At 44.7% G+C, this 25,420-nt stretch overlaps 1 protein-coding gene across 1 annotated transcript; it reads left to right on the top strand.

The window, feature by feature from the left end:
• The first annotated feature begins 428 nt into the window (after positions 1 to 428).
• On the top strand, positions 429 to 24,702 carry zgc:110329 (uncharacterized protein LOC550500 homolog). The gene is made up of 8 exons (XM_063194345.1): positions 429 to 748; positions 11,975 to 12,160; positions 13,007 to 13,081; positions 13,223 to 13,318; positions 14,596 to 14,712; positions 16,861 to 16,911; positions 18,402 to 18,518; positions 22,813 to 24,702. The coding sequence occupies exons 1-8, from the start codon at positions 659 to 661 to the stop codon at positions 23,164 to 23,166; spliced, it is 1,086 nt and encodes a 361-aa protein (XP_063050415.1). The 5' UTR covers positions 429 to 658; the 3' UTR covers positions 23,167 to 24,702.
• The last annotated feature ends 718 nt before the right edge of the window (positions 24,703 to 25,420 follow it).

Raw genomic sequence — 25,420 nt, 5'->3', positions numbered from 1 at the left:
TGAAAACAGATCTTGTTTGTTGCGTCCAATCTCAACACGGCCTGTTGCTTAGGTCTAAATAAGGACAGAGAGATGATGCAATAACATGTAAGTGTCACTGGCGCAGGACTGTCCATAGACGACGTGTGGTTGCCTGTAAGTGTCTGTTGTACAGCCCAGGCCAATGAAATTGTCAGAAGCAGCTAAGCAAGATGCTGACCCAGTTAAGGGGAGGTTACAGCATGTACACAGCGTCTTTTACTGTTTATTTCGCCGGTAAACGCATGGCGGTAGATTTACAGGGTTGGATTATTTAAAGTGGCTTTGGCTCTACTTGATTAAACCTGGATAACGTCATCAGTGGCATGTCTCACAGTGCCCAGATGAGTGCAGCCGATACAGCTGCTGGCCCTTTAAGAGCTGTCCTGTAAAGGCATGGACACAGCGGCGGTACGGAAGTTGTTTTGTTTACGACGGTAGAACAATTTGAATATTTCATTGGACTATTAGGGTGTGTTTTGTGTCCACCGGCAGAATCGCTTTCGAATTCGTTTAATTGGAAATGAAAGATACTAATTCAGCTGTCTTTTGACCTAGGGAAGCAGTGAACTTTATGTCAGAACTAGCATGAATGGAACCATTTGTGGAGAGGGTAGAATAGAATAGCTGCTGTTCAGTCATGCCTGATTATTACACAAAATGGAAAGACAACATCCGCTACTATTACTTCGTCAAGTTTACACTTAACGTGTACTCTATGCTCTTTTCGGTAAGTATCACAGTGTGGTTTTTGTTTAAACAAATTGGCTGATGTTAGCCCAGACAGTTTATTTAGCAGCAGCAGCAGCAGCCGCACGCGCGGTGCCACAAACACCAAATAGTTTGTTCGTCGTTGCCATTCATCAGAACCCAGTCCCCTTATCCATTCTCCCCTAAATTCATAAACTGCACAGTAGCCTATGCCGATAGTACTGCTTCCAGCGTACATTGCTGTAATATCAGTGGGTTATATGGAGAATTGTTCCTAATAAGTAATTCATTGTTGTTTGCCAGGGTCAATGACAGGAAGCTATTTTATGTTTCAAAATGAAATTAGCGTACGGTGGAGTAATCTAAACCCCTCTGCCCGTTTGTGTGATATAATTGTTCATATTAAATGTGTAATATTGTTTGAAGCGCTCTTATTAAGGCTCCGTTTTAGAGTAAACTGTCATTGCAAACACTGGCTCTTTGTTTTGACATGTCAACTTGAATCAGACAGGGCGTGGAAGCAAGGAAGCGCGCACGCGGAGATTTAAAGAGACAGGATGCGTTATTGGCCGAAGTGGACGACAGCCTTCGGGAAGGGTTTTTATAGGATAAACGTGCGTTTCATGTCTCAATTCTCAGCCGGCAGTCACTTACAGTTAATAGAAATTCAGGAACTAATGAGTCCCTCTGACATTTTTTAAGTAAGTTAGGCCTAAAGAGATTGTGAAGTTCTGTGAAGCGGAGAACCTTTTTGACAGATGGTACAGCTCCGTCCACCAGAATTCAATCATCGACTCTCCAGGGTGGAGATGTAGCCATGCAATAAAAGAAATGCAAAGTCATCAAACTGCTATTCGGCATACCCAACCAACTGTCTGTCGGGGTTGGACTCAGTAGGCCTAAAGCTTTTGGCTGCAAGGTTAGGCCTAATGTAATTTTCCATGTGAGTTTCCATGCAATTATTTTTNTTAGTGCATATCACATCAAGCCAGTAACGTGCGGTCAGCTTTATGGCTGGTGAGGCAGTGACTTATCAATATTTGCCAAATACCTATAAGTTTCATATGTCGCTTTCTGAACATAAGGTAGGCCTACATATTAAAACATACTGCATTTAGAGAAAATGCCATTAGAGATATCTCTCTCTCACTCACACACACACACACACACACACACACACACACACACACACACACACACACACACACACACACACACACAGGATTCAGTGGTCCAGACTCGGCGTTGGCGCAGGGGGCGTGGGTAAACAACGGTGGGACAGTGCCATTTAACAAGTTTGAGTCAAGTTCACCATATAACTGGCGGCAGAGTCACGTTTAGTTCTACCTAGGCTACCTACTGCACAGGCTGCGCTACTAGGCCTGCTAGGCCTACTCCTCCTCCCTACACCAATATGTCTGTTAGAAAGGTGGACACCACATACAGATCAGACGCGATATGTGTCCAGGATTATACTGTATTTTTATAGGCCGTCAAGATACAAGGCCATTCTCAGTGTTTTCTGGTCTTTGAAAGAGGGGACGCTGATAACCCCAAGCCACACGAGCATTTTGGACAAAAATGCTCTTATGGTGAATTTTGAGGTCTGCTTATCAGCGTTCCTTTCACTCCACCACTCGAAAATAGGCCTACAGATCCGATGCTTGCGTTGTAATAGGCTACCGCTTACACAGCAACAATTCACATTATGCATTCAACAGCAGAATATCACCCCACCGGGATGATCCTTCTGGTAGCCTGTGAAATAGATAATGAAGCCAGACGTGGCCGTGATCATGGACAGCTACCACCTCCGGTAGAAAAGACTAGAGTAGACAGAAAATAGGCACGACATGGTGCGTCATTTGAGGACACTCCTCCTGAGAACCGTCAACTATCCCACTCATCCACATCATACCACTGCGGACCCAAACTCAACCTAAATACTATAGGCTAAACAATAGACAATGACGCTGAATATTTCCACAGTCGTTCATCTCGAGGATGGACATTTCAAAGAATGTCAGACGAGCCGAACCTCAAAGCGTGTATTATACAGCGTTTGATTATTATCATTTTAAACTGCCTCGTTAGGATAGCAAGCAACGTTATCACTTGGGCATACTGGGACTGGCAAAGTGAACACACAGCTGCAAACCAAACCAAAATCCAGGAACCCACAACCCCTAGTTCGTTCTGTTGCCAACATCACTCGTGATGAATTATTCTTTGAGACATGTAGCCATTGCTATGTCATTCAAAACATTCTCACTAGTTGCAGGTTAAGATTACGCCTGAAATGCATATGTGAAACATAGCTACTGTAAAACCAATGCAACCGAACTATTTTTCAAACAACTCTTCCTTCATCTTGACAAAATCAAATAAAACTTAGACCCAAGTCAACGCCACGGCGGGCAAATGTAATAATCAAATTTCCTTACCTTGAAATGCTGTCTTGATTACAGGGCTTCTCGCAATAATATTCTCACGGTTTGACATATCCAACCCAGCTAGCAAACTGCTAACGTTGTTTTGCTTGTTGCCCCCCTCTCCACATAGCCAGTCTTTTCGGTTGTACCACTCACTGAAATAATCAAATAATATTCTGTCCAATCTCCTGAAACAATTTCCTCAGCTCTGGTGTCGGTCGTCCATTCTTTATCACGTCTTGTTTCCCTTGGAAATCCAACTTTGAGAATGATCTTAGTTTCGTTATGAAATCCACTTCGATGGTAGCAGTCAACGTGAACAAGCTAGCCAACACTAATGACTGACTGTATTGAACTTCATATAGTGGCGCTATGACGTCACTGACAAAGCTAGACCAATCTAAACTCTCTCTGGCTAGACTCAACGGCAGAATGAGGGTGAGGCCAATGTGTTGCTCGCCGCACTACTCTATTTTTCAATGGGGTTATGCCAAAGCGCTCAGAGTAAAGAAATGATAATCACACGTAGAAAATAGTGAAAACAAATATCAGGAAAATGTGGGCACACCATACATATTTCTGTTAAGTGTATAAAAACGTTTAATACAATATTACGAATTGCATACACAGAACGAGCAAAATGGCGCATGCGCTGAAGCTTGTTACTGAGGGATTGCGCAATCTGCGGTGAGGCCAACTCGGGAGTTGCCCCAAATTCAGTGTATTCGGAGCAGGAGGTGGGAAAATAGTGCGGTTTTGGCCACAAAAATAATTGAAAATGATTGAAACTGTTTAAATACTGCACAAATGGTAGTTATGGTAAATATGCTCGAAAACAGTAGTTATTATTGTTACTATTATTCACATTTACTGCATCTCATCATTCTCATGAAGTCTAGAAGAGACAGGTGAGGCACAGCCTCCCCTGCCGTATTGGAGTGCACGTGCCTGCATCAAGCAAACCTATTGCCTTATCTCAGACATCCCATCCGCATTGAGTGTATTACTGGTCCATGGGCGCTGCTTGATATTTTTGGTCCTATAGGTTAATACCAATGGTATTACTTTAAATATTGCAATAGCTGCCTCAGAAAACTCTTCAAACTCCTACATCAGGCTTGCCTGCGCTGACAGACATGGAACTCCAAATAGTTTTGGCTATTTTACAACAGCAGTGAAATAAGAAATAAAAAAGAAACTTTTGCCCGGCATGTCTTCAAATACGGTTTAACTTGCCTTTTAAAGATCTACATTTATCCAACTCAAGTGAAAGGTTGCGTTAAACATACCATATTGGGCACTAATAGGACTGTCAAAAATCTTGTGGCCTAAGCATTTCTCCCTCCAGACTTTTCCACAGTAGCCTACTCGTCCAACCCGCAGAGATTTAACTGAGATACTTTCACCCCTGTGGCACTTAGGACTAGAACTTTAGGTTCAAAGCTAGTGCAAACTAGGTAATTTGAAGTGTTGAAGTGTTATTAGCACAATGTCCAGATATACAGTATATCCGAATTGGTTTTAATTATTAGGATTGTGCCTTGTAATTGGTACTTTTTTTTTCTTTTACCACATCTGTTGTTTTGTATGTCATTTCTCTGCCTCAATATATCAGGTTTAGCCAAAGTGCTGCTCTACTTATTCATGTCATTTACAGATTTTACTGAGCTGGCTTTAATTTTTAATTTTAGTCACCAACATTTTGTTGTAGTTCTCATGAAGCGTTTGTGAGTGATCAGAACTATTTTAAAAAAAATCGAGGTTGCTGTGTTTTCCAGTGTAGATTTCATTTGTCCTGTGAGTAACTTCCAACAGATGTGATAAGTCATTTTTTTAGGCGACCTGGGGTGAATTTCTCGAAACCAAAGTTGCTTACTACATTAGCTACTTCGTTGCTTTCAATGCATTTTCCCATTGGCAACTACCGAAGTTGCTAACAGGCTAACAACTTCCCTTTTGAGAAACTCACCCCAGGGGCTGTATTGTAATAACTTTGCCGTTGGTTCATGCTTGGTTCTTTTCCTGTGTTGTTGTTGTTATGTTGTTATTACTGTCCTGTGTCATATATTAGAGCCAGACACCTCTGACATTCAGTGTAATTTACTCACTTGTTCTTTTAAATCTCTCTCTCTCTCTCTCTCTCTCTCTCTCTCTCTCTCTCTCTCTCTCTCTCTCTCCCTCTCTCTACCTCTTGGTGATTTAGTGGCCTCTCTATGCGCAACAATAGCCCACCCGACTCTGATGCAGCAAAGTGGCAAAGCGGCTCTTTTATTGCTTCCCGCTTGCTCATTTCACTCAAAGAGATGCAGGCATGAGGGCGAGAGACAGAGGGAAAGAAAGAAAGCGTGAAAGAGAGACACAGAGAGGGTGAAAAACAGAGCGAGAGCGTGGACGTTTAGGGAAATGGCCCTTCCCCATAAATTCAGAATCGATATGCAGGTAGTGGTGGGGGCGCACGACACAGCTTTATGTCCCTGGCTTTACAGGTGGCCACCAGCTGTTTACGGTTCTGCAAATGGCTCCCCTGGGCCCCCTGGGACAACAGTGATTTGCAACGCGCTGTGGGGCTATACGGCCCTTTCACCAAAGCAGCGCCAGCTGAGATTTTCATTTTTCAGAATGTGCCAAGCAACAACACGCCTGTCGTGTTTTCCTCTTGTCGACCCACCTGTGTTAGAGGGATGAGCCCAAGAAGAGGCACAATGTGAAGGGTAGACATGAAAAAAGAAAGACAAGAAACAGTTTTATGGCAACTCGTAACCATCGGTAACGGTTAGCTAAAATCTTCGATAGACTGGTGTCGTGGTCGGTTTATAATGGCTGTAAGTCAATCTCGATGTGTATAACCATCATTCGTGCGATTGTACTGCAGCACACTGATTAAAAAAAGACTGCAAACGGTTGTCAGTCGATGGGGTAGAAAATGTGCATTTTTTGACGGAATGAGCTGTAGAGATCCATCAGAGTCAAGACAGTGAAGCCCACCATGGTAAATCAATTAGCATTGCCCTGGATGGGACTGTCACAACATGATGACAAGCCACATTAGATTACATTGTGCCCCCAGCCCCTCATGTCAAACTCACTCTCAAAAGGAGGTCTCTGGCTCTTTTGAAGTCACTTCCAACTCATAGCTGTCCCAATGATGTAACCACCCCACTGCAGCATACAGGCTATCAATGATGTACACATGTATGATGCAGTGATGCCCATATGTTGTTTCTATCTACAGTGAGTCCAATATGTATTTGATCCCTTACTGATTTTGTTGGTTTGCCTACTAACAAAGACATCATCAGTGAATAAATGTTATGATAATATGTATTCTAATATGGAGAGACAGAATATCAAAAAGAAAATCCAGAAATTAACTGAAGAGAATATATATTAATTTATTTCCATTCCATCGAGCAAAATAAGTATTTGATCCCCTGCCAACTGATTACAGTTCCGGGCCCACAGACCAGATGGGCACTTCCGATCAACTTGTCATCTGAATTAAAGACACCTGTACATACTAACATGCATAAAAGACACATTGAATCAGCAGAATCAGTCCATAGTAGGAGTGAATCAGTCACACTCCAACCTCAGCAGCATGGGAAAGACCAAAGAGTGGTCAAATGATATCAGGGACACGATTTTAGACCTGAACAAAAATTAAATGGGCTGCAAATCCACAAGAAAGAGACTGAGTATTAATTACCCAGCTGTTGATGCATTTCTTCCAAAATGTGAGGAATACAAAATGACTATCCATCAGCCTGTCTGGGGTTCTATGCGAGATTTGACCTTTTGTAGGGATTTGATAATCATGAGAACAGAAAGAAATCACCCTAGACCTGTACGGGATGAACTAGGCAATGATATCAAAGCTACTGGGACCAAAATCACTGAGAAAACTACTGGTAGCACTTAATGCCACAGAGGTTTAAAATCCTGTAGTGCACACATGGTACCTCTACTTCAGAAGGAACCTGTGCAGTCCCACTTGAGGTTTGCCAATGGACATCAGACTGGTTTAGGATATGATAAGGAGGTGCTGTAGTCAGATGAAACCAAAATCAAGCTGTTTGGCATTATCACAATTCAATGTGTTTTGAGAAAGAGTACTGCTGTCTATGATCCCAAGAACACCCTCCTCACCATCATGCATGAAAGTGGTATCATTATGGTTTGAGGGTGTTTGTCTGGCCAAGGCACAGGACAACTTCATATCGTCAACGAATGGATGGAGGGAGACATGTAATGTGCAATCCTGAGTGCAAACGTCCTTCCCTCCACCACTACACTGAAGGGTGGGCCATTTTTAGATCTCCCAACATGACAATAATACACAACATACAGTCAAAGCAACGAAGGAGTGGCTCAATAAGAAGCATATTAAAGTCGTGAGGTGGCCTAGACAGTCTCCAAATATGAACCATATAGTAATTCTATGGAGAGAACTGAACCTCCCATTTGCCAAGCTACAGCCACAAACTATTAATGTTTTAGAGATAATGTGCAAAGAAAAATGGGCAAAAATCTTTTCTACTATATGCACAAACATTGTCATCAACTAAAGAAAGCATCTGACCTCAGTGCTAGACAACTAGGGCTTTGCCACAAAGCACTTTATCCTCTTTAGCTAGAGGGGTAAAATACTTATTTGCCTAAATTAAATACAAATAAATTAAAATATATTATTTTAAGTTCTTTTCTGGAATTTATTTTTTATATTCTGTCTCTCCATGTTTGAATACATATTATCATACATTTATAGACTGATCATGTCTTTATTAGTGGGCAAACCGGCAAAATCAGCAAGGGATCAAATACATATTGGACTCACTGTATATGTGCCAGTAGTGTCAACAGTAGATGTTCAAACGTACAGTAGATTGCCTGGCGTGTTGAGCACAGGTGTGTGTAAATAATGCATGAACACATGGCCCCTTGCCAATCAACTTACTGTACTGCAGCCTGTCATGTCATGTACCCTCTTAAGGAGACTCATCCAAAGAACCATCTACTGTAACCTCTCCTGTCTCTCCTCTCCTGTCCTGTCTCTCCTGCCTCTCCTATCCTGTCTCTCCTCTCCTGCCTCTCCTCTCCTCTCCTCTCCTCTCCTCTCCTCTCCTCTCCACTCCTGTCTCTCCTCTACTGTCTCTCCTGTCTCTCCTGTCTCTCTCTCCTGTCTCTCCTCTCCTGTCTCTCCTCCTCTCCTCTCCTGTCTCTCCTCCTCTCCTCTCCTCTCCTGTCTCTCCTCTCCTCTACTCTCCTGTCTCTCCTCTCCTGTCTCTCCTCTCCTGTCTCTCCTCTCCTGTCTCTCCTCTCCTCTCCTCTCCTCTCCTCTCCTCTACTCTCCTCGCTCTCCTCGCTCTCCTCTATTCTCATCATCTCCTTGCCACCCCAACCCACTCCCAACCTCAACCACGCTCAACAGCCACTCTTCATTTCCTTCTCTCTCTCTCTCTCTCTCTCTCTCTCACTCACTCACTCACTCACTCACTCACTCACTCACTCACTCACTCACTCACTCACTCACTCACTCACTCACTCACTCACTCACTCACTCACTCACTCACTCACTCTCACTCTCACTCACTCACTCACTCACTCACTCACTCACTCACTCACTCACTCACTCACTCACTCACTCACTCACTCACTCACTCACTCACTCACTCACTCACTCACTCACTCACTCACTCACTCACTCATCGCCTTCCATCTCTCACTCTCCTCTCTGCTGTCCTCTACATTTCAATATCTTCGCTACCCCAACTCAAGGTAATGCAAAAAAACCCCATCATGACAGTGCATAGCGATACTTATTATCACAATGTACTGCATCAGTTCATGAGAAAGTATCGCAATACTTATTTTCACAATATACTGCATCAATTCATGACGATTGATCATTGAGCAATTATAAAATTATATGCCAGTGGTTCATTTTGTTCAGTAGAGAGTAGGTATTTCTATTGTGATGGAAGCTCTCTCTCATATGCTAATATGCTTAAATAAAATGAATTGACTTATGAATGCTACAAAGCAACTGACAAATAAGCTGTGTTTTTACACATTTACTGAAGTAAATATCGCAATGCATCGCAGTAGTACATGAATCGCAATGCATCATGATAGAATCGAATCGCTGCATTTTGCCTTTGCCAATACCTACCCCTAACCCATGGTACTGTCTTGCTACCCCAACTCATGGTACCATCTATCCTGCCCTCTCTTTGTCATCCCTTCTACCTCCCCATCTCAACCCATCCTAACACCCACCCCACCTCATCCAAGGTACCATTTACAAACTGTAACTAACCACACCTCTCTCTCTCCTCTCTCTCCTCTCTCCTCAACCTTTCCATCTTCGCCATACCACAACTCGCTTCCAAATGTAATCCTGTCCTCTCCCTTCCTCTCTCCCTCCCTCCCTATCTCCCCCCATCCCCACCCACCACTCCGCCCCATCTACGGTCCTGTCTTACCTACCCTCTCTCTCATCTGTCTCCTCTCTCCTCTCTCCACTGCCTTTCCATCGCTCCTTACTGCACACACCAACTCCCCCACTTCACCCCAATTCCTCCACCATGGTACAAGCTAACCTCCCCTGTGTCCTCTCTCCTCTCTGTAGCCTCTTGCCTGTGCATCTCCTTGATACCCCATGTTGTCTCATTCACACCTTACCTACCTCAACCACAGTACAATCTATCCACCCCTCTGGCCTCTATTTTCTCCCCTGCCTCTTATCTCCTCAACCACCCCCCCCCACACACACACACACACACCTCAACACATCCTCCTCACCCCACTTCACCTCCTCCACGATACCATCTAACCACCCACCCCTCTCGTTCCTTTCCTCTTTCCTCTGCCTTTTTTTCCAAGTCCTCACTAGTACCCCAAGCCAGAGGTTCCCAAACTTGACTGCAGCATACAGGCTATCAATGATGTACACATGTATGATGCAGTGATGCCCATATGTTGTTTCTATCTATATGTGCCAGTAGTGTCAACAGTAGATGTTCAAACGTACAGTAGATTGGCTGGCGTGTTGAGCACAGGTGTGTGTAAATAATGCATGAACACATGGCCCCTTGCCAATCAACTTACTGTACTGCAGCCTGTCATGTCATGTACCCTCTTAAGGAGACTCATCCAAAGAACCATCTACTGTAACCTCTCCTGTCTCTCCTCTCCTCTCCTGTCTCTCCTCTCCTGTCTCGTCTCTCCTCTCCTCTCCTGTCCTGTCTCTCCTCTCCTCTCCGTCTCTCCTCTCCTGTCTCTCCTCTCTCTCCTCTCCTCTCCTCTCCTGTCTCTCCTCTCCTCTCCTGTCTCTCCTCTCCTGTCTCTCCTCTCCTCTCCTGTCTCTCCTCTCCTCTCCTGTCTCTCCTCTCCTGTCTCTCCTCTCCTCTCCTCTCCTCTCCTCTCCTCTCCTCTCCTCTCTCTCCTCTCCTGTCTCTCCTCTCCTGTCTCTCCTCTCCTGTCTCTACTCTCCTGTCTCTCCTCTCCTGTCTCTCCTATCCTCTCCTGTCTCTCCTCTCCTCTCCTGTCTCTCCTGTCTCTCCTCTCCTGTCTCTCCTCTCCTGTCTCTCCTCTCCTCTCCTCTCCTGTCTCTCCTCTCCTGTCTCTCCTCTCCTGTCTCTCCTCTCCTCTCCTGTCTCTCCTCTCCTCTCCTGTCTCTCCTCTCCTGTCTCTCCTGTCTCTCCTCTCCTGTCTCTCCTCACTCTCCTCTACTCTCATCATCTCCTTGCCACCTTGCTCCTTGGAATATTGCTTTCGGTTTATTTTGTGTTATGTTAGCTATTCAGTTTATTCAATTTAATTATGTATTTTGTTATGCCACTTTTCCTGCCAATCTGCCGTGGCCACCCAGCAACCCCTTGTGGCCCCCCAGGGGCCCCCCGACTCCTTCCCCAACCCACTCCAAGCCTCACCCCACTGACTCCGCCTCATCCACGGCCCATCTAACCGTCCAACCACTCCCTGTGTCTCCTCCCCTCTCTCCTCTGCCTCTCCATCTCATCACCACCTCCAACCCACAACCCACTTCCAAACTCAGCTCATCTATGAAGCCTTCTTACCACCACCTCCATCTCTCTCCTCTCTCTGACTCATCTCCTCACCATTCCCACCCCTCTCCCCCCACCCTCTGCCAACTCCTTCCCACCATCTAACCACCGATTTGAAGAGAGAGAGAGGGACAGAGACAGAGTGACAGACAGAGAGAGCAAACCCTGGTTGAAAGTCACTTGTCCCCTTATACTAGTATTTATATGTCCTTGGTCTTGCAGAACTACAAGTCGGTTGTCTTGACTTGTGCATGCCAGGACAGTGTTTCCCATAGACCAAGTAGCATGGTGTGGTGCAACAAGCAAAGAACATTGGACCAGTCCAAGCATTATACATACTCCCATTGACATGCATACGCAGCTATTGTTCAATTTGTGGTGCTCGGTTTCTATTGTGTGGTGCTGCACCATAGAATGGTTTATGTACTGTATAGGAAACACTGCAGGATGTGTGTGCATGCCATCTAACAACCCCACTCTTCCCTCTCTCCCCTCTTCTCCCCCCCCATCTCCCCATCCCCATCCCCAACCCCAACCCTCTCCTTCTGATAATGTACCCACCTTGAAAAACTGAAAGAAAAGTCCGCGACACAAAGGTCCCGTTGCTCTTTTTTTACGTCACATTTAAAAAAGAGCAACGGGAGCTTGGTGTCGCAGACTTTTCTTTCAGTTTTTCATGGTATTTTTGCTGGTCCTGTGCGTGTTTTTCTCTCTTTAACTACTATACCCACCTCCTCCATCCATCAGCTGGTGGGGCTGTGCGTGCTGTGCGTGGGGCTGTACGCGGAGGTGGAGCGGCAGAGGAACCGCACCCTGGAGGGCGTGTTCCTGGCCCCGGCCGTGGTGCTGATCCTGCTGGGCCTGGTCATGTTCACCGTGTCCCTGGTGGGCATGGTGGGCTCGCTGCGGGACAACAAGACCCTCCTGCACATGGTGAGTGAGTAATGGCCGCTATTACGCCACCCGTAATGGTTGGGTTGTGTCGCTCTTTTTTCCCCTCGCTCTCTTTTCTCCTCCCCTGTGTCTGTGTCTGTGTGTCTGTGTCTGTATCTGTGTGTGTGTGTGCGTGCGTGCGTGTGTGTGCGTGCGTGCCTGTGTGTGTGTGTGCGTGCGTGCGTGTGTGTGCGTGCGTGCAGGAGGCAAAATATCAGAAACATGGTCCAGAGGCAATGGTTGGATTGGAGGGAAAGTAGAGGGGCAGGGGCGGGGATACGAGTCTACTCACTCAGGGGTAATTTGGTTAGTGTATGGTTGCAAGGTTTTTTAGTCTGTGTTCTCGATAGATGGCTCTTTCTCCAGATAAATAAATGTGTGGGTCATTACTATGTGGTATTGGTTATCTTGATAATGGCGGTGTGTTAAGATTCTGTTTTCTGTAAGTACGTACATATATCTCTCACCATCTCTCTTTCACTTTTCTTTCTTCTGCTCCATTCCCATTCCCCTTTTTCTCTTTTTCTTCCTCTTTCTCTTTTGCTTTCTCTCTCTCTCTCTCTCTCTCTCTCTCTCTCTCTCTCTCTCTCTCTCTCTCTCTCTCTCTCTCTCTCTCTCTCTCTCCTCCTCTCCTCTCTCCTCTCTCTCTCTCCTCTCTCTCTCTCTCTCTCTCTCTCTCTCCCTCTCTCTCTCTCTCTCTCTCCTCTCTCTCTCTCTCTCTCTCTCTCTCTCTCTCTCTCTCTCTCTCTCTCTCTCTCTCTCTCTCTCTCTCTCTCTCTCTCTCTCTCTCTCTCCCTCCCTCTCCCTGTCTCTCTCTCTCTCTCTCTCTCTCTGGCCTCTCTGCAGTTCCTCTGTGTGCTGTGTGCTCTTCTGGCCCTGCAGGCGTTGGGTCTCATCATTGCGCTCATCTTTGAGAAGAAGGTGATAATACCCACTCACGGCTATATTCTCACATATTGCAGCGGCACCCGTTTTTATAAGCACACCATTTATTTCAAGAATAACCTCATCCCTGTTCTCAGCATCTCTGCCCTCTCTTTTTGTACTCTCTCTCTTTCACAGACATCTTCCCTGTTTCACAAGACCATTCGTGAAGGGATAAAGCACTACTACGACGACCTGGACTTTAAGAACATCCTGGACTATGTGCAGCGAAAGGTGACGGCAGTGAAGTGGTGGAATCGAGTGTATATAATAATTGTTTGATGAATGCATGCAGTGAGTGACACGGGGCCAAGGACATTGGTACCGATGTGGCATGCTGTGTATCACAGTGTGTAATACAATTTTTAATACGTCTGTATTAATATGTGTAATACGTTTTTTTTTATTGCGCTTTTCTTAAACACTCAAAGACGCTTCACATCAGTACATGTAAGCAAGAAACTCAGGCCAAGGACGGCGTTTGTAACTATCAGTCGTGATGTAACTATCAGGCGTGATGTAAGACAGAGAAATGGGTAATTTTCGTGCAGCATTCAGCTACGTGGAGATTGGGTTTGCTATTGCAGCGTGTGAATGAAATGGAGCTTTTAACAAAGTGTTCAATTTGCTCAATTTGCCCGCTCAAAGGCAATTTTCCTCAAATATCTCTTCATTGGTAGAAACAGCAGCTCTGAGGTGACATTGCACAGAGATCTCTCAGGCTAAGCAAACGGGTGAAGTGAGGTGGTTCTGCTTTTAGAAATGCGCTCTTGAAGGGATGCTGCAGAATGTTATCAGCATACAGCATAATGATATTTTCACGGGAATACCCGGGATAATTTAGCATAACGTTCTCAGAACAGGTGGTTCCACCTATCTCAAAAGGGATATTAATTTCAGACTTATTTGAATTTCGGGCAATTCGCACCTCTGCCATGCCACTGGCTGCATGGTTATTTTAATTTCAGCTCTTTTCTAGCTTGGGCCTGCTCATAACACCCAATTGATGTCTGTCGAATTTCTGTGTTCAAGACTAATGCTTATTGCCAGTTATTGCCTATTCTCACTTCTTCGTACTCATTCTCTGAAAAACCGGGCACTGATGCAAAAGGAATGCTATGCATACACCATTGAAGCCAGTGATCGGAGTGGTTGTAGCTCAATCTTGTAGTTGAAGGAAGTGCTTTTAATGGTTGTAGCTCTATCTGGTATTATGCTAGATGGATTTGTTAAACACCCACAGATCCCCACCTCTGAAAACACCCTGTTACTCTATGTGTGAGGATTTCCAGACCAGACTCCATGCAGCATAATTAGCTTGATTTGTGAACCTGTTAGCACCAAATGAAAAAGGAAACAATTAAACTGTAGTTTGCTCATGTTCCTCCTTTGCACTGACACTGTCCTATTGTGAGGCACCTGCCAGCTGAAGGATGTAAAATTCCCTCCTAACCTTACCCTTTTTCTATTCTATTCTATTCTATTCTATTCTATTCTATTCTACTATCCAGTTCTCCTGCTGCGGGGGAGACGAGTACAAGGACTGGGCCGTCAACCAGTACCACTTCTGCAACGGGACGGGTCCCCTGGCATGTGGGGTCCCCTACACGTGCTGTGTTGGTCACAAGGTGAGCACTGCCTGCCGGCCTGTCTCAGTCAGAGTCTAAACATGGTAACCAATTTAGTGCTGAACGCATCGCCAATGCAACAAAGTGGCATCAACTCTGGTCTTTTAAATGGTCGTGACTTTTAAAATTTTCCCCATTGAACTCCATTTAATCTGAACCAACGCTAGTCTCCTGATGGGGGCATGGCTATATACAGTCTGGCATGGCGGCGTAGAACCTGATGTCAAATTAATTCTGGAAGAAACTCCTTGTGAACCTTCTCTTCCTTATCAACCGTCTCTGCCTCAGCTTCTCTCGGTCTCCCTCTCTCCTCTTCAAGGATGTTCCCATCTGCTCCACCAGATCGGGACGGGAGGTCGGCAAATGCTGCATTGATGGCCCTCCTCCACTTGGCGTTTTGGTGCAGCCTCTGGAGTGGAATGTCTGGGGCATGATCCTGCTCCACGGCAAATAGTGGAGTGCTCTAATATGGCTGTGGATTGGATTAGCCTTTGCTCTCATGGACAGATACAGAGGCCGAGAAAGAGTGACTAAGCGCGTGAAAGAGGGAAAAAAAGAGATGGAGGGGAACAGGAAAAGACAGAGAAAGGGACAGAGAGTGACACAGGGAAGTGCAGAGAACGCGACAGAGAGATGGACCAAACGAGACAGGCAGAAAGAAAGGGAGAAAGAGACTGGGCAAGTGAAAAAAGAAATAGGTATATAGAGACATACAGAGAGAGAGAGAGAGAAAGATAGGGAGACCCCATGCTGGAGTCTAAGTGCCTCTCATCATAGGATCATATGGGGCTAATGATTTTATCTCTCGGTAATGGTCCGCTAATGCATTGGGAGGCTAGTCGCATGCTCAGAGAGAATGACTAAACCGTAGCTTATTGGTTTATGCAGTACACACATAGTATACAGTACATCTGAAGATGCATACAGTAGGCTGTAGGTTATTATTGGAATACATTCCCTTATTGTAAAGTCTCATGAATCATGTCGTGAGTTTCATGTATGGGCTAATCTATGTCATTGCTCGTGTGCTGCCGTGCCTTGACCGTAGACGATTGCCGTCCTGATAATAAATTGCATTAGCACCTTGATTGTGTTGTGGCCTCAAATCGCTCCCCAGCTGCAATTTAATCAGCCATTTGTCTGCAAATTGTGTTCAATCTCGATGGTATTTTAATTAAAGAGCTGTACCGTGCTGCTTTATTAGGGGTTTTTTTTGCAACTAGGAATTGATTTCCTGAGTCCTTTGTATTAGTGTCTAGTTATGTAAAGATACGTATGGTCAATTTACTCACCGGATGAGTGCATCAGGGTACTTAGTAGGGCTTTGGCCATCAAATAACAATGTACATGTCTCAAGTAGTACATCTACAACCGTTGTTTAGGAATCTTTCTATGCTAAACAGTGTTGCCTTATTGAAATTCAGGAGTCAGGGATTAGAAATGTGTGTGTCACTCAGACTTTCTTCATATCAAAGGATCAAGTAAATCAACCGTTATTGGAGAGCTGCGTTCCTGAAACGCATGGCGGAGCTCAGAGTCCCCTGTGATCGTTGTGTTTGATATTCCATGATATCCATTATAATCACACATCAGCAGCCCCCAGATCCCGTCTGTGTTGGTCAGTCAGTCAGACGCACAGCTGCTGAAGTTTGACACAGCGGCTGAGGACGAGGCTGTGGCCTAGCGAGTCATTATGATGACGGGCCTTTGAAATTAATCCCAGCGAAATGAGCCGCCTGCAGCAATAGCCGCCATAGCCAACGAAGTTCTGAAGCCGCATCTGGCCCAATGGCTCAGCTGGAGGTAGAGAACACTGAAGGGACGCAGACTGAGTGACTGCTCATTGACCACAGCACTTAAGAGCCACACACGGAGCCATTTGGCATCAATGCGGCGGCCATTTTGTTGTGTTGTGTTTGTCCACATGGAGCACGAAGGAATGAAGCCATTTCATTAGCCATTTCGCCAGACAGACGCGCGTCAGGATGGGCACACAAAGCCTTCCCAAGGTGCTTTGCCTGCCTTCACATGTCTGGCACAGCATGGCGCCTGCGTCTCTGCTGCTCTCACCTTTTCAGTTCATGCATGCTTACACTGATGGACCTCCTTTCTTTCTTTTTTTTCCTTTCTTCTTTTTGTGCAAACCAGGCGGGAGAGGTTGTCAACACACTCTGTGGCTACAAGACTTTGAAAGAGCAGGTGAGTGTATCAGGTTGTTGAAGTGCCAGTGATTTTTACCCCTTCTGAGGGTTACGTGGCGCTATTCCGACATGTCGCTATTCCGACGTTAATGTCTATTGTCGGAATACCGACACGTTTTCCACCGTCGGCCGCTATTCCTACATGCCACTATTCCGACATCCCTAACCTTAACCCTAACCCTAACCCTAACCCTTAAAAAGTGTCGGAATAGTGCCATGTCGGAATAGCGCTATGTCGGAATAGCGCTATGTCGGAATAGCGATTGTCCCCCCCTTCTGAGACCAAAGCTTTGGGCAGAAATTAACAGTGTGAGAAACAATGTTGCATATTTGTTGTATTTATTGTCTGTAAAGTTCAGGAGATAATGTATATAGCAGATGTGTGTATAGCAGGGCACTAAATTAACTTTTTTCATCACCAGCCAAAATGGCTGGTAGATGTTAATACTACTAGCTGAACACACACTCTCTAATGGGTGAAAGGGGCTAGTAAGCCTTTTTCCCTTCCAACCAAACTGAAATTTCACCAACATTTGACCGGTTTGCAGGTGTATAGTACGATTCTGTAATGGTGCTCTGCATGTAGAATACGTGTATAATATCATAGAATGCCTTTGTTGTCATTATAATCAAGTACAATGTTTTTTTAAAGGGACACTGTGTGAGATTTTTAGTTGTTTATTTCCAGAATTCATGCTACCCATTCACTAATGTTACCTTTTTCATGAATATTTACCACCACCATCAAATTCTAAGCATTCATTATGACTGGAAAAATGTCACTTTTCATACATGAAAAGGGGGATCTTCTCCATGGTCCGCCATTTTGAATTTCCAGAAATAGCCATTTTTAGCTGCAAAAATGACTGTACTTGGGCCATACTAGAAAATACTAGTTTATTACTTAGTAAACTATCATGAAAAGGTCAAATTTGGCAATAGGCGACACAGTTTCAATGAGCAGCATAGTTGCAGTACCTTTTTTGACCATTTCCTGCACAGTGTACCTTTAAATGAGACTGTAATGAGATGTGTGTGTCGTTTTAAAGAGTATGGAGTCCTCTTTAAACAAGAGTTTTAAAGGAGGGTAGCAAGCCGATCTGTCTCTTATTTTGTGAAGAGTGCATTTATGGAGGGTAGTTGAGGTTATGTTGATAGGAGCAGCAGACGAGAATTATTAGTTGTAGAGAGGCATTGACGGCATCCCATCTGCTCTCCCCTACTTCCTGCTGCCTCGGCTGTCATATCAGCTCCCTGCTTTCTTTATTGGTAAACAGGACCCAAAGCCAGCCAAACACATAGATTAATTAAATGGTTCCATCATGCCCGCTTATCTCTGCAATGAGTAAAAACAATTTCAAAGTCTGTTGTGGTGGCAAGCGCTGCGGTGGCTAGACGCTTCTGTGCTGCTCTTTTTTGGGACTGCTTTTGTTCATCTGTATGTCTGTTTTTTCCTCTTGTCATTCTGTTTGCCATTTGCGGTGCCAGCGTGAGGTTCTGGACGGGATCATTCACGTTCGTGGCTGCATCCACGCCGTCAACCTGTGGATGGGGGACAACATTGGTGCCACCATTGGCCTCTGCTGTGCACTGGGCCTGCCACAGGTATGGTAACATCTGGACAGAATGCTCTCAATACTAAAAGCATAGGTAAAAGCAAAAGACACACTCAAGCACACATACAGTACTAACGCAAGTAAAACACAGAAGTGCTGCCATTGCATAAAGACAACAACACTGGCCCTACTGTGGCTCTAATGGTAGGGCACTGGGCTGCTTCGACAGCGACCCGGGTTCGATTCCGGCCCGGGTCATTTGCCGACCCTTCCCCGTCTCTCTCTCCGCAATCATCAAAGAAAGTCATAAAAACACACAAAAAACAACAAAACCTCCCCCCCCTACAACACCAAGTATGGTACGTAGCTGTTCCAATATTAGTTGTGAGCATAATTTCAGAGGTCATCGCAGGGCGTAAGGCGCTTGTTAATCCTCCATAGGCCACTAGTCCTATAAGAACGTTTAGAGGAGCTTGCTCTCTCCTTCTGTAGCTAGGCTGTTGCCAGCACCACGATCGCCTCCACTCCATTTAATTTCACTCCAGCAACTACTGAAGGTCAGGAACAACAGCAGCTAGAGAAATCCACTCCAGTAAGGAACCAGGGCCGGGAAGTAAGGAGGCCGACCACCACAGTGCCAATCAGAAGAGGGATGAAATCATGTCGTCTCTCCTGGTCCGTCTGTGGTTTAGCAAACTCCGTCTGTGGTTTAGACTCCAAACGGCAGGGATTGGTCAGCTAAAAATGTACAAGCCTAAAATGGGGCGAACAAATCCCAAATGCTGCAAAGTCTTGTGGCTTTCATTAAATGATGACTCACTCAGGTTACTTCTTTACTTTTCATGAGATATCATTCTGCATCAAAGCTGTAGGACAAAAACATGAAATGGGACAAAAGATAGAAATTAGCCTTATGGCTATAATTTTGTATATTTTGCATTAGTTTTAAATGTTATGCTGTCCCTTTGTGAAACTTCAAACTTCAAATGTTACTTTTAATTACATTTAGCTGCTACTTTTTTTTCAGAGCAACGCCATATATATGAGACACATGGTCTGGTCACCGCCTTGAGAAATGTCAAGATAGATGATGCCTTTGCTCATTGACATTTCAGCTGTGGATGAGAGTGCAGGGAGAGTGGGTGCCATTTATTTACTTTCTCCTCCTTCTTCTACTTCTTAAGCAATAAGCAGCCACTTTTCACACCTCTTCTTACCGTATATTCATAAGGAAGCCCAACACCCAGCAGAATACCTAAAGAGGCCAGGTTTGTTGGCACACACACACACACACACACACACACACACACACACACACACACAGAGGCACGCAAACACACACACACCTACCTCACATTGAAATACCACAGCAAGCTAAATTGTTGGCTGGTAAGGGAGATGCATATTGACTGGGCAGGGGTGTGAATGGAGGTATGATTACGAAAACCCATTATCCATTCTGCTATACATGCATAGGCTCTCTCTCTCTCTCTCTCTCTCTCTCTCTCTCTCTCTCTCTCTCTCTCTCTCTCTCTCTCACGCTTTCTCTCCCTCTCTGCCTGCCTATCTCTTTTCTCGGCTTCTCTTTTTTTCTCCCCCCCCCCTCTCTCTCTGTCTGTCCTGTCTATCTCTGTCCCCTCTCTCTAGAGCTTTTCAAGCATCCCCAGCTCCATTTCCATTTTGATTGCTTCTCCTGTCATTCTGTTTGTCTATCCATTCATTAACAGCTACCCGTACATAATAAACAAAGGAAATGGGCATTGTACTAGGCAGGCATGGAGACGCACATTTGGGGAGCATACCACTGAGGTGTGAGGGCTGTATATTGGGCACATACACATACATTCGCCCGGGACAAAGCCATCTGCAAGGCCCCCTCACACAATGCATATAAAGTAATAGGGACCCAACTCTGCCCTAGCTTTCCCTGGGCCCAGGACAACTGACCCCTTTGTCAGCTTCCCTGGCTGGTGCTGCTCGCCACCGTCAGCACAATTTAAGATGATTTCCAATCCATCCATCCATCCATCCATCCATCCATCCATCCATCCATCCATCCATCCATCCATCCATCCATCCATCCATCCATCCATCCATCCATCCATCCATCCATCTCTGCATCCCATTCTGCAACATCCTCTTCATCTTCCTCGCCGTCTCAATCATCATCGTGCTCATCGTCATTGTCATCGGCAGCGCACGTCTCGTCTCATCTCATCACGTGTCACTTTATGTCATCAGAGGCTTTTTGGTATAATGAAAGTTGCCTGTCTGTGCGCCTCATTCCATTCCCTTCCTCATTATCTTCACTTCCTCCGTCTGATTCCACTTCCAGTCTCTCGCACCATAGTCTGTCTCTTTGCTGTCCTGTTCTCTCATTTCTTTTTTTTCGGTCTGTCCGTCTGTCTGACTCGGTCTGTCTCTCTGTCACATCCCTCGTCTCTGGGCCCTCTCTTGCCTACCTACATTCTCAAAGATAATTAGATACCCCCCACCCCCCACCCCTCACCCCCGTTAAACATGAAAACAGAGGAAGTGAAACTTTGTGAGGCAGATGGGCAGAGAGATGGGGGGGGGGAGAACAAGAGACAGACAGACAGACAGACAGACAGACAGAAGCACAGCCTGTTCACTCACCCTGACTGCCGGTGTGTGTCCTGTGGAGAGCAGAGAGGGCAGCTGGGTCACCCGCGGGGTTTTATGCAGCCCCGGACCCCTCCATTAGATAATTAGCCCAATTATGGGAAGGTGAAAGGGGCAGTAGGGCAGCGCCGTGCTCCCCAGGTGATTGTCACCACCCACCCCGAACGCCCAGTGTGATTACAGGGGCTGTCACGAGGAGGGGTGAGTACACTCAACCCAGTGAGTGACAGTGGCGGCCCTTGGCCACAAGCCCATAATAAGCTGGCATTTTGGAGGGTTCCTGCCTGGACAGTGACTTTGTGTTTTGCTAATGTCCCTTGGGTCTCAAGATGAAATTTTGTTTTTGTTTTTTTCTTTTTTCCCCCTTACGATACACAGATGGTTTTTGGCAGACTCTTCGGAACATTAGGATATCTGAATTACACCAACCATATTTTGTACATTCCATGCATGCCATTGCACACCAGTAGTTTTGTTTATATCTTATAGATAACTATTATAAAACACAATTAGAATGGTGTTTTTCTTGACGTGACTCGAGAAAGTATTTCAGAAGTTTCTGTTGGCTCATATTTTCATAAACCACTCAAGCAAGTGAACAAAAATGGCCCTTTCTGAACAGTGAGTCTTGCTCCAGAGAAAGGCATGATGAATATTAAAAGGGGTGAAGGTAACCTTTTGTGAAAATCAGGATTTTTAAAGCAGCTCAATGGTGCACATTAAATATAGCCTTGCATCATTTTAATCTTAACAGCTGAAATTATTGCGCACAGTAGGCTCCTTGCCCACTCAAATGGTCTCTGTGTGGAAATTTGCATGAAATTATGTCTGCTGTGGCAAGTCTGCATGATTATGGTTGTTCAAAAGGAAATCTTTAAATAGCCAGCGATGGATGTCAAGAGCTTACAGTCTAAAGGTCAGTTTGTTATTGAAGTCTTAATCCAGAGTGTATTTATACAGGAGTCCTTGATTGCTCACTGAATGTCTATTTATCCAAAACGCTATTTTGTGCAGTGTACTATAGGCATTTCATTTAGTTGCCCTTTCTTAAATCAGGGGTTCTCAAGTTTTTTTGGATCAGGGGACCCCTAACTGAGCAGGATTTTTTTCCCCCAGAGATCTCCTCATAACCGCACCACCAAGTTAGCACCGTTGTTTTAAATAGTCATTGTTAATTAAAAAAAAAAGTGGGGTAAGAGGTAGTAGGCAACTGTTGTTATTGAGCAAATTTAAGAAATATGACTGCATTTCTGTAGACAAATGTCAGAGATCCACCTAAACCCACTCACCTGCAGCATTGTTGTGCATTGCGTTAATTTGCAGCCAACGTTTTCACAAGCCTCCTGACAATGTGTCCCCAGGGGTCCCCGGACCCCACTATGAGAACCACGGTCTTAAATAAAACAAACTATTGGCTCTTGCATAATAATGAAGATATAAATCCTAGGGTAATGCCTTATAATCTATGTAGTAAGCTTAATTCCACCCTTCCACTCCCTACCACACACTAAAGCTGAGGTCCCCTTGAGCAAAGGCACCCAAACCCCATTTGGAATGCAATGTAATGTAATGTAGTTATTTTTTTAGTATATCATTATTAATATGTGCTATAATTATATATATATATATAATGTAATGTAATGTAATGTAATGTAATGTAATGTAATAATGTAATGTAATGTGCTATAATTGTCTTTCAGGTGTTTGGCATCCTCCTCAGCTGTGCCTTCTGGAACCTCCTGGTGGAGATGAGCGAGTCTGAGGACATGGTGGACTTCAAGATCCTGAAGCGAGCCGGCTACAAGTACGGCGAGCTGGACCTCGCTGGTGCCGGCTGGTGCATGTGCCTGCCCCGCGACGGAGGCTACCTGCCCGTGCCCGACTCTGAACCCGAGCTCGAGCACGAACCGGACACCTGGGCCGCGGCCCCTGACGTCACCTTTGTTGACGTGGACCAAGTCAAAATCCAGGAGCCGGTTTTACACTCCATGCCCGAGACGCAGGGGACGTCGGCATCACTGATTGGTGTCGATGAAGTAGACACTCATGCATGAGGGATAATCATAATGAGGGAACACATTGTAGATTCTCTTTATCAATTGTTTTTTTGTTTGTTCAGGGTTTTTAAAGGAGCTTCGTTATTTTGCACTGTATGATGAAGGGTTTAGAAAATCCAGGAAGTGTTTTTATATTTTTCATTTTTATTTTTATTGTGCGTTTATGTTTTGTTTTGTTTTATTTGAGGTATACATTTGTGTATGTATATCAAAACTGTTATAACTGTTGATTAGTATTCCAGTAATTTTTATCGTTTGAAAGTACATCAGTTTTATGATATTAGGCTATTTTTGTCTCTGTTTTGAGTCTTTTTTAACTTAGGATTCTCTACAAACACTGTGGATTACGTAGTATTGTAGGTGACAAATGTGCATTGACAATGACATGATGTGTTTTTGCTAAGAGCTTTTATGACATATCGGTAGCATTACATTGTAATTTGTAATAGTCGTTTTTAAAACGGTGTCGAAGTTTTACTTGAAGTTTTTGAAGGTTTTAGTTGTTAATCTCAGGGCTAAATGATGGCCCAGTCTCTTGGATGGATATAGAATCACAGAAAACAATTTGGTAGCACTTTCTTTTGAAGGGTAAGGACGGAGACCATTTAACCATCATAAGAATGATCTGACCCATGACAGGAACATTAGTGACACATTATTAAGTTTATAACTTGTCACAGTGTGTCATCTGGTTTTTTGAATGTCATGACACCCTAACAATGTGAACTTGTCTTTTCCAAAAGGGAATTTCTCATCATGATATAAAGAATAGACTAAGCGCGACATGAGCGATTCCAGCGATGGAAGTAATTGACTTTGTATTGAGTCGCGTGACAAAGGGATTTGGGCGACTAGAGGCGATTTGCGCAACTTGAGCGACAGTTTGTACGTGTAGTTGGACTCTTGAGTGAAAATTGTGCAAAATAGCTATGATGTGGTTCGGCGACAGCCGCCACAGCCAATGGAATGTTGGAATGCTCGCATTCTGCTTTTAAACGGATTTACTCTGTCGCTTCTATCGCTCCTATCACTCCTATCACTCTTGCTGCACAGTCCAGCGATTCTCTTTCACTTCATCTTGTCAAGGCTGGTATATTCGCCTGGTAAGTCATAAACATCAACAATGTGCCATTAATGTTCCTGATGTGGGTCATCATGTCATTCTTATCCTGGTTACATGACGCCATGAAGTAGACCCCTTCAAATAAAGTGTTACTGTTATTTCAGTCTTTCAGGTTTACCAACCAACCATGCCTTGTTTATGGAACAGTACGTGATTTGTGTATTATCTATATCTGAATTTCAAATTGAATGGAACTACTTTGCTTATTTTTTCACCAGTTTTAGATGGGAAACTGTGTCTTTCACAAAATCATTTTTTCTATTCAGGTTAATCACACTCATAAACACGTTGTAAAGACATAAAACTGACATGAACTGCTTCGAGGACACAAGAGCTGTGTCTTGCCTGCATTTATCTTAACACTGTTATCTAATCCTTGACATTGACTGCCATCCTCAATAAAGAAACAAAACAAATTTCAGACTTTTTACTCTTTTGGTGTGCATAGTTTATTTTTCTGTTGTCCCACCATGGTTTCTGAAATGTGAGAGTGGTCTGCCAAAATGCACACAGAAGGTGCAGTCATCAGTGTCAGCATGGATCATTCACAGCATTCACTCGGGAATCATTTGAGACTGGCGCTGGTGGAGGACTGAGACGGGATTCATCCCAGGAGGGGTGTGCAGCAGCAGGCACTGGGCAGGAGGTGACTGTCTTCAGCAGCTGCCAAGGACGTCTCCTACTCCAGCAAGATCATCCATCTGCAACGGATCCTATGGACGTCATGGTAACTCGATTCTCAAAGTGTGTGTGACATCGGAACACTTCATCTCGCCAAGCCCATTGCCAACACATTGCTTAGTCATCCAAAACTAACTCAATTAACAGACCCATGCATACGCCTTCTGAATTGTGTGTAACCATTAGTCCGGCTATGACAAAAAGAAATCCCTTGCGCCAATGGTTCCTGTTCTCTAGAGCATTAATTAATAGCTTCACACTGAGCACTTGCTGACCATGTGTTCACTTATCATCTAGGCTGCCTTCTCCCCCTTCACCATTTTTTTTTGCAGAGATGATGAAGTGAAGAGCCAGTGGCTGGAATGATTACAGACGGCCAGGCGACCCTGAGGGGAAGCCTGGGATGAGCTGAAGTGAGCTGAGAACAGCCTGCCGACTAACACCAGG

Source organism: Engraulis encrasicolus, chromosome 3 (assembly GCF_034702125.1).
Source record: "Engraulis encrasicolus isolate BLACKSEA-1 chromosome 3, IST_EnEncr_1.0, whole genome shotgun sequence".
Lineage (NCBI taxonomy): Eukaryota > Metazoa > Chordata > Actinopteri > Clupeiformes > Engraulidae > Engraulis > Engraulis encrasicolus.
This window is presented reverse-complemented; position numbering and strand designations above follow the sequence as displayed.